Below are 10,036 nucleotides of genomic sequence, written 5' to 3' on the forward strand. Positions count from 1 at the left end.
CAGATAGATGTGACGAATATAGAGGGTAGCTAGCAGGTGCATGTAGAGTGGAAGGTTGGAAATATGGATAATAATCGTAAAATGCAGTTGGGTGACATCAACATGAAGCAAAATTTCTTTAAAAAGCTAGTGCTCCCCTGCACAGCAGAGTTCTTATAGTTAGAGAGATATATATAATAAAATATGGCTATGCATGATTGCCTAATAAGGAAGTAACAGGTTCATTTTGGGCTCACGCCATCCCAATTGCGAGCTCTTGGCCATATATGGCCAGAAGCTCTTCTCCAAAGGCAGCCATTGGCTACCTTCACTACAACCCTATCACCACACAATCCTGAGGTAAATTTTAAAACGTCGCCTTTCCTCCACCCCCGCATTCGACGATTCAATGTCCCTCAGACCCGCCCGAGCAGCCACCTCCGTTATTTCCTAGCAAGATAGCGGATTCCGGAAAATAAAACAAAGATATCGGAAAAAAAACATGGCCGCCAACTCCTCCTCCTCCTCCTCGACGACGTCGTCTTCTCCTTCGCTCGGCTGGCAACCCCGCCTTTCCCAGCCGGTGCACCCTGGGAGCTGTAGTTCGGCGGCCCATCCAAACCAACGGCAGCGACCGATCCAGAAGACTCGCTTTCCCAGCGTCCATCGCCAGGCAGTGACGTGCCGGAGCAGCGACCTTTCACCCGCACTCAGCGGCTTGAGTGGCATCGGCGCTTGCGCAGTGGCTAACTGGGGGGGCGTGTTTTTTGAGCGCCCCGCTGCCCGCCGGGAGATGTAGTCCCGTGCGGAGGACAGCTGGGGGGGTGGTGGAAACACCATATTCATTTTGTTTTCCAGAAAGAAACAAATCGACGGCCTCCAGCTGCGACAACAATAATAAAAAGTGGCGCTGCACACGAAAGGGTGGGAGCCGCGATTATGGAATTGGGAGTGTGGGGCTGGGGAAGGTGATAAAATAACTGTCGAAGCCTGAGCAGAGGCCCCGCCCCCCTCCCGGCCACTCCTGCACATGCGCACGCAGCCGGCGTTGGGCTGCTTCCCGCCTTATAAAGGGGGGGTGGAAGGCGCGGCAAAGCTTTCTTCCCCTTTTTATTTCTTGTCGTTGTCAGACCGTGCGGAGCAGCCTTCCGGAGCGCCGGGTCCGTTGTCTGCAGAGGAGCTGCGTCCGTTACGTTTTTCCCTTCGCCTCTTCTGTTCTTCTCTTCTCCCCTCCCGACCGTTAGCCGAGTGGCGGCAGAGGAAAAGGAAAACTGGTCGAAAGCGAGCCGCGGTATTAAAAAATGGTGAGGAGAAAGAGAGGTTTTTATTTGTGGTGTTTATTTTTTTTTAAAGAAAAAGAGAAATTTCAGCCTTTTGTTCGTCTCGATTCCCCCCCCCCCCCCAAACGCGGCAGGCGACAACCGCGAGGGCGGTTAAAACAATGTCTCCCTTTTCTTCCGTTTGCAGCGGCTGTTCCCCCCCTTCCCCAGCCCCTTCCCGCCTTTCGCGTGGGGCGGCTGGGGGCTGAGCCGCGAGGGGGTGGCTTTTTATACCCGAGTGGACCCCTGCCACCGACTGCGAGGAGACCCCGTGGGACGCGATCCCCCCCCAGGTCCAATCAGAACGCCGGGTGTTTAATGTATTTGGGGGACCCCCCCCTCCCGAGGTGGTGTGGGGCGGCTGCGTTGGTTTGTTTTCAGTGCGGGCGGGCCCTCGCCCCAACTACGCTCCTCCGCCTTCCTTCTCTCTCCCTTCCCCCCCCCTCCCAACCAACAAACCTTGTGTGTTAAATCTCTAGGTTGACGTCCCCCCATTCCCCCGAGTTTTGCATTGTCTGGAATGGTCGGTCGGGTTATTATTTTTGTTACGTGTATCTTTTTCTTTGCTCCTGGGTCTGTCTGCCCGCCCCACCCTGGTAGAAAGTCCTGTTTTTTTTTATTCTCTGAATTCCGTTACCTCTGGGCATGTTTAGACTGTCTAGCGATCACTCCAGTGTCCTTGGGCTGATGAGAGTATGCAAAACATTGCTTTTTTTATTTTGCAGAAAAATGCATGTATTTTAACATCTGTAGCTTTATTCTCTCCCCAGTTTTTTTTTGCAAGATCTGGGCTCAGCCTGCAGAATTGCAGGGCGCCCTCCCGCAGCATTTAGCTGCACTCGCCTTCCATGCACACATCTTTAAAAAGAGGAAAACGACATTTTGTGACTGCTTCGAGGAGTTGGGTTTCAGTTAGGTGGGGTTTTGAGCTCACCTCAGTGAGACTTCGACTCTTCTCCTCTTGTGTTAAGAGCTGCCCAGATGTATCTCTGGGAATTTGGCGTAGCCAGTTGGTTTAAAAATGTGTTGCTGGAAAAGCGCAGCAGGTCAGACAGCATCTAAGGAGAATCGACGTTTCGGGCATAAGCCCTTCTTCAGGAATGGGAGTTCCTGAAGAAGGGCTTATGCCCGAAACGTCGATTCTCCTTAGATGCTGTCTGACCTGCTGCGCTTTTCCAGCAACACATTTTTAAGCTCTGATCCCCAGCATCTGCAGTCCTCACTTTCTCTTAGCCAGTTGGTTCCCTATTCCTACCCTCCCCCAACAAAATAAAGCTCCCAGCTAACGAATTCTGATGCTTGCAGGATCTGTGTTTGGAGACTTTTGTCATTGGGGATGGTGATGGGACATGATTGACTGACTGGTTTTAAAATGGCTTTGGAGGAGGGGGGGAGGGAGAAAGAGAGAGAGAGGAGTAGTGGATTGCGCTCATATCTGTGCAGCCTAGTGGATTAGGGTTTGTGGGCACACAATGTGGTAAGGGTGTGGAGGTGAATAGAGGTTAATGTTTTCCTATGGCAGTATCTAGGGTGCAGCAGAGTCCCGTGATCATCGGCAGTGCCTTTGATTAAAATTGAGCTCTTTTTGTTTTGAGCATCTGCTCGGTTTCCAGTGTAGCAGGCTGACTTGATGTTCCACATCATCCTCCTGGATTTGCTGCCTTTTTTTCGTTTATGTAGAGATGCGTTGAAGAGTTGGCGAGGTATCTACAAATGGGTTCAGTCTCTGAATTGGCCACTTTTTTTTTGAGAAATTCTGGCCTGAATGTTAGACGAGGGGAGTAGGAGGTGTCTACATGGGGATGGTGAGTAAGCAGGGTATTGGTAGCTAGAGATTTTTTGTCGTTGCAAGCATTTCCTGTTGTGCGGTACTGGCCTCACCCTTTCCCCGTTGTCAGAGCTGCTTATTTAATGTGGGGCCAGGTCTGATTAGGCAAGAATCTAACTTTTTAAAACCTTCAGTGGAAATAACCCACATTCACTCTTGTGAAAGTGCTGTTTCCCTTCAGTTCTGCAAAGGCACTTAGTCACTTGATTAGTTTCTTTTTTTAAAAAAAACAGAAGTTACCTACTGAATACTTTGTAGAGGTTTGACGAGCACAGTCAGGGTGTCTGCACTGTTGTTGGAAAAATCAAAGTTTGTCTATGAATCGTGAGTTCTGAAATGCAGTGAAATTGAAACTTCAGCTGAAGTGTCAAATACTTTGCCTAATAAGGTCATTCTTAAAGCACTGAGTTGCCAAGTGAGATGTATTCATTGTTGGGTTTGACCTGCTTGAAGCCAGTTCCCCATTTCCTGGCCTTGCAATCGGTCCCTGTCGCAGTTTATTTATGCCCATGTCTGGGGTGGGAGAGTGGGCAGTGAAACCTGTTTATCTGCCTTTTAGTCTGTTCTATCTTGGAAAGAGTGCAACTGGCTAAAGTGGACAAGAATTATCAAGCTGTGCTCAGTTATTCCATTTAGTTGGCAATTTTCCTCAGTGGAGGGCTCTCAATGGGCATCCATCTGGCACCCAAAACTGCTTTCCTTGAATTCAGTCTGAGTTCCAAACCTCAACTCTCCTTTGATCTTCCATTGATTTGTGTGGAATCCATTAATTGGTTGTTTTTCTGTTGAGGAAGAACTCTATTTTGCAGCCTCTTGTGGATTTAGGGGAGAATACCTAATAAATCTGCCCTCCACATCCTGTACCAAAGAAAATGAATCAAGCCATCCACTCTTCCTTCATTGCTGAAATTATCTATAAATCTCATCTGCACCATCTCCAGCGTGATCACAGCCTTCCTGTAATGATATATGACAATCCGTGTCTGTACTGGTGAATGCAATAACATGCAAGAAATTTCCACCTGTCTTCCTGCCTCCCTTTGGCTGATCCCAGCTGTGAGCTGAATCAATTTGTTCAATCATGTTTCCACTTGTTGATAGAAGTTCCAAACCTCCAGCTTGCATCCAGGAGAGTGCTGCATTCCTGAGCTGCTGCTGTGCCTGCGGGGGGAAAGTGAACGTGTATGGTCTGCTGAAGCTGAAAACAAGACTACACCAGCTTGTAGTCCCAACAGGTGGTTGTGAAGCAGGACCGTAAGAGACAGAAGCTGGGACAGTGATGGAGTGGAGTGGTGGGGTGGGAAGGAAGATGAAAAAGTCAAAAGGGGTAGTGTTGAGTTGGAATGTTGGATCTGGGATAAGGTTGGGGAGAGGGGAGATTGAATCGGTGTGATTGGAGGGTCCCAAGGCGGAAGCTGAGGTGTTCTTCCTCCCAGATGTCGAGTGACTACGACCTGTAGTGGAGGAGGTCCAGGGGTTGCATATCCTTGACAGAGTGGGAGGTGGGAGTTAGTGTTCACCAGTTTCCTAATTTCCCCCCCACTAACTTTTCCCAGATCCAACCTTCCAACTCTGTACTGCCCTCTTGAACTGTCCTATCTGTCCATCTTCCTTCCCACCTATCAGCTCCACCCTCCTCAGATGCTACCTGACTGGCTGTGCTCTTTCAGCACCATACACTTATTCTTGTCATGCCTCTCCTTTCTGGATACCTGAAGTGGGTCCCCATTTAGTAGTGGTGCTGGGTCCACATCAGGATGGGGATGCTGCAGTGATAGAGGCAATGGTTGCCATTAATCCCTAATTGCCTTCATGGTGAGCTGCCTCCTTGGAACTACTGCTGCTGAGCCACCCACAATGTTGTTAGAGGGGGAGTTGCTGAATTCTGACCCAGTCAATGAATGCAGTGACCAAGACATAAGCAAGATAAGAGAAGCCTCTGCATAGGCAAAATGAGCTGCTAATTGCCTTGTTTTGAAACAGAATCTCAAAAGACATATTCTCTTGGTGGTGTAGGGGGAAGAGACCAATAATCTGGTCCCATTTGCCAGCATATGGCCCATATCCCCCTCAACCCTTCCTATTCATGTACCCTAACCCTTGTCCTTGTTTTGAAATAGAATGGTTCCTGGAGTTTGAAAGATGCCAAATGTAACCTCCTAATGAGGGAAAGACCAAATTGGGAGCTAAAGACCTGTTCTAGCATCAGTTATTTGCTAAAATGTATGACCAAAGTTGTGATGATGCTGGGGAGAATTCAGCATGGATTTATGAAAGGCAAGGATGTGCAGTATTCTCTTGTGGATTTATTTAAATGGCCAGATAACGGGATCCAGTGAGTGCTGGGTGTTTGGATTTTCAGAAAGTATTCGATTAGTATCAAGATTTTGATGAACAAAACTCATTCACATGAGAATGGGGGAATATACAGACTAGAATTGAAAGCTGTTTAACTGACAAACAGTGGGGAGAAACCAGTCATTAGGTTTGAGGCGAAGTCTGAACGCTTAGGCCTTGGCTACTTTGTTTCTCAATGATTGAGGAAAGGCAGGCACAGAGTATTCCAGGATGGTGAAGTTTCTGAGGAGCACCGTGTTTGATCAACTTGGTCCAAGTGGATTTTGCAATGGCTGCTTTAAAAACAAGAGTTGTGGGATCCAGAGGAATGTAACAAGTCTGATAGGAAAGTGCTCCCCCCAGGTCGTGGTTGGTGTTTGTGACTGAGAAGGTGTTTCCATTGGGATTCTGCAGGGCCTCCCTGCTTTGTGGTGTTAACCTAAATATACAGGGTACAATCAAGTTTACAAAACAAAAATGTTGGCATGTGCTTGACAGTGAGGAGAGAAGTCTGCCTTTATTGCAAAGACATGGGGGATAAAATAGGCAAGTGCACTTTGCCTTTATTTAAGGAGGCTATAATCCTTACCGTTCAGAGAAACTCACCAGGCTGAAATGGTTGGGCTGATGCTTTCAGCATTTAGAATGAAATATTGCGGAGGGTCTGTCACAGGATAATTGCTGAGAGGATGCTGCCTTTTAAGGGGTTCTTCTATTCACTTTCAGTGATCCTTTCTGCCAGTTTTGGTATCTGCATCACCATTTTCTGTAGCAGATAGCTGGCTCAGCCTGTTAATCATTCCAGTTATCATTATCCTGTTCAGAGATGCTGGGTTAGTGAAGCTTTTTACCTCTGCTAACACATGGTGGTATTAGTAAATCAGCATTCAATTAGAGGCTGGTTCCTAATAGCCTTTTCAGGAACCACATCTACCATCCCTGCCTGGTCTGGCCTACGTGTGACTCCAGACCCAAAGTAGTGTGCACTACTTTACCGTCTTCTGAAATGCCCAAACGAGACAGTGGGTTCAGAGGCAACTGGGGATAGGCAGCAAGTGCTGGGTAGCCCAGCCAGTGACAGTTGGGTGATCTGAAACCTGAGGAAATGCATGCACTTGTCTTTCCAGGCATCCGGTGTAGCAGTCTCCGATGAAGTCGTCTCCGTTTTCCAGAACATGAAAGTACGCAAATCATGCACCCTGGAGGAGACCAAGGGGAGGAAGAAGGCTGTCTTCCTTACATTGAATGACAAGAAAGAGAACATAGTTGTGGATAAGGACAGGCAGATCACAGTTGGAGATTGCTTAGGAGGAGATGTTTCTGACCCTCTTGAAACTCTTGTTAAAATGCTTCCGCTTAAAGATTGCTGTTATATCCTTTATGATGCCTCCTTCGAGACCAAAGAAACAAAGAAGGAAGAGATAATTTTCATACATTGGTGAGTTCTAATTCATTCTTCTCTTATAAAGAGAGCCTGGACTATTGTAGGAATTTGAGGTGACCTGAAAGAATTTTATGAAATGAGGGGTATTCCTTAGGGTGGGGCATTTCAAGACTGGGGGCACATTTTTAAGGTGAGGAGAGGTTTTAAAAAGATGAGGCAAATTTTTAATACAGGCTGGTTTGTGTGTGGAATTAGCTGAGGAAATGGATGTGGGTACAGTTACAACATTCCAAAGATATTTGGAGAAGTACAGAACAATATTGGTTATCCAAACATCGGTTATCTGAATTTCAGATTATTTGAACAAGATCTCAGGTCCTCTATAGCTTCCTTTGTTTACGATCAGTTATCTGAGCCAAATACTTCCCTGCCTGTCTTTTTGGGATAATCGATATTCTGTACATGGGAAAGGTTGAGGGATATGGGCCAGGAGCAGGCAGGTGGGACTAGTTTAGTTTGGGATTATGTTCACCAGCTTTTCAGCAATTCAAAAGCAACTCCTACTCCTAGGGAGACGATGACATGGAACTTGCTCCCATGGGAAGTGGTTGAGGTGAATAATGTGGATAAATTTGAGGTCTGAATATCATGAGGGAGGGTGGAATGTGTTCAGTCTGGTGCCCTCCTCCATACAACTCTGGTATTAACAATGACTGCACATGTGTGCCCTGGTATGAAAAGTGGGAGGAAGGATAGTGCAGGATCCTTTTTTATTATTAAAGACATTCACCATTATTATCTTGATTTTTCCAACAGGGCTCCTGATGATGCACCTATTAATCGCAAAATGATTTTTGCTAGCTCCAAGGAGGCTTTGAGGAAAAAGCTGTGTGGTATGGCTTTCTGCCTTGCAGAGATTTTAACATGCTGTCCTCTAATATTGAAGTCTTGAGGTCTGTGTCTGTCATTATTCTCACATGGAGGGACACTGCAAAGACAATGGAATAAATTGCCTCCTGCATGGAATATCTATAGGTGTCTGCACATTTCCTGTATCCGCTGAGGGGGTGGGGTGTACCAACTATTGAATGGAATGTTAAGATTCTGCAAGGTTTCCAGAGTGCAATCTTTTACTTAACCACAAAATGGAGGCTTCTGAACACCCTGGTGTGGTGTGATCTGAACCATGAGCAGCAGTTTCTAGGTTGGACCTGCATCCACCGGTGTTTGTGCTTTGAATCGTGGAGTTTTTACAGCCCATCTCCATGTTAATCAAACATTTATCCATTCATGGGTGACAATGAATGTCAGTGCCTCCCTAGTCTCCTCTCACCTTCCTTGGCACCCTGAGATACATCTCACCTGGGCCTCTGCACTTAGCTTCACGTGGGCTTGAATGGATACAGCATTATTTTAATATTGTGCAGCATGTTCTTAAACTGATCTGTTTTGTTGCAGGAGTGAAGCATGAGTGGCAGGTGTGTGCAATTGAGGACTTCTCAGACCGCAATGAACTGGCAGCAAAGCTGGGATCAGGCGTTATTGCACTTGAATCACAGAGAGTCATCTAGTGCCAGTCCAGCTTCCATGCGTGTCACATGCTGTGGGTTTTATGCTTGCAGAGTACCTTCAGTTTATGTATCTTCCCATCTGACTCTTGCTTTAACCTGTTTGTAATTGGGACCTAACTAGAAAGTTCTGGGACAAAAAAAAAATCCAAGTACTGTTAATCAGGCAAGGAAGGGCTGTAGAGAGACTTGCTGCCAAAATTGTTTTCTCAAGGCCAGGCCTGATTGCAATGGAACAAGTCAGGCAGGGGAGAAAACCCACCACAATGCCTGAATATTAACTTGTTGCAATCATTCCATGCAATGTGATCTTAATTCCAGTAGTTGGGAGATTTGACTGGCAAGTTGTAGGCGTACCTCGGCTTAAGACGTAGACATTTTTTAGACCATTAATCATGCGAACTTGAATTGATTACTCTTTTGTCTCAATTTTTGCAAGTCTATACCCCACCCCCAAAACCCAGATGTCTTTCAGCTTCTGAATAATTCTGGTTTGATTGTCCTTTGCAGTTCATTCCATGTATCATTTCCCCACTTTTTTGTAAGCATTCCTGGACTTCTAACAAGATTTCTCCTGTGGTAAGGGCTGACGACTCAATCCCAACACTGCACAATCATGTGACCAACTTTGTTATTGGGGTGGGGTGGCAAGGATGACCAAGTCTGAATCATTGTGTTTTGCAGATGGTTAAGTGTTGGGAGGGATTTTGGGGCCTGACTAATGTGGAAGCAACATTGTTAATCCTTAAAATAAACTTAGTATAAAAATCCTGTCTCTTGTATCGTGTGCTTGAGGGGCCTTCATGTCTGAGGTAAGGAGCTTTCTCCTTAAAACCCTCTAAGGACAATGGTTGACTGGAAAAATCCTTCCATTGAATCTAGAGGGCAGTGGATGAGAAATGGGAACCCTATCTGAAAGGGCACAAGCTGATGAAATACCTGCCTGTTTTCTAGTAGGTCAGGGTAATCAACACCTACTGTTGTCTGGCACAGTGCTTCCTGGTAGTTACTCCAGAATCATTTCTAGAAGAGTCCAGAGCAGAGAGTAACAGGTGCTACTTAGCCATTACAAGGTTGTGTTCCCATCAAGTTAGCAGCTAGGGTATAGGGCTGTCAAACTTTCCTGTCTTTACACAAACTTTGCTGATGGGGAAATTGTCCTGGCTAGCTAGCTGTCACTTTTCAATGTAACTCATTTTTCATGTTGACCTTTTTAAAGAGTTGTATATAGAGCTTCACAGCCTCTTCCTGCTGTGGGAGAGCAGAACACACTTCCTGCTAGAAGGAAGTTTCAAAACCAGGCACGTGAAGTCTCTTTGAACCACCAGGTCTACATAGTGCCACTTATAGGACCTGTTAAAACACTGATTTTTGCACATCAGTATTTTAAGAGCCTGGCCTCTACAATTGTTCAGGAACCATAACAAATTAACATTTACATTCTTCCTAGAAGTAGAAACCATGTACCTGTAGTTCTAAAGAAATCTTCCCCAGTGCCACATGCTAAAGCATAACCTCCCTGCTTCATTAAGTTTGTTTAGTGAGTGCATTCAAGCTCTGCAATCTCACCAGTGGTTTTAATTAGAATCATAATCACAGAAACAGAACCTTTAGTCCAGCT

The 10,036-nt window shown here is 46.2% G+C and overlaps 1 protein-coding gene across 1 annotated transcript; it reads left to right on the forward strand.

Moving 5' to 3' along the window:
* The first annotated feature begins 1,081 nt into the window (after positions 1–1,081).
* Positions 1,082–9,183, forward strand: LOC122543795 (cofilin-2-like). Its single transcript, XM_043682575.1, has 4 exons — positions 1,082–1,283; positions 6,591–6,901; positions 7,664–7,740; positions 8,306–9,183. The coding sequence occupies exons 1-4, from the start codon at positions 1,281–1,283 to the stop codon at positions 8,416–8,418; spliced, it is 504 nt and encodes a 167-aa protein (XP_043538510.1). The 5' UTR covers positions 1,082–1,280; the 3' UTR covers positions 8,419–9,183.
* Positions 9,184–10,036: the final 853 nt, after the last annotated feature.

Source organism: Chiloscyllium plagiosum, chromosome 45 (assembly GCF_004010195.1).
Source record: "Chiloscyllium plagiosum isolate BGI_BamShark_2017 chromosome 45, ASM401019v2, whole genome shotgun sequence".
Classification (NCBI taxonomy): domain Eukaryota; kingdom Metazoa; phylum Chordata; class Chondrichthyes; order Orectolobiformes; family Hemiscylliidae; genus Chiloscyllium; species Chiloscyllium plagiosum.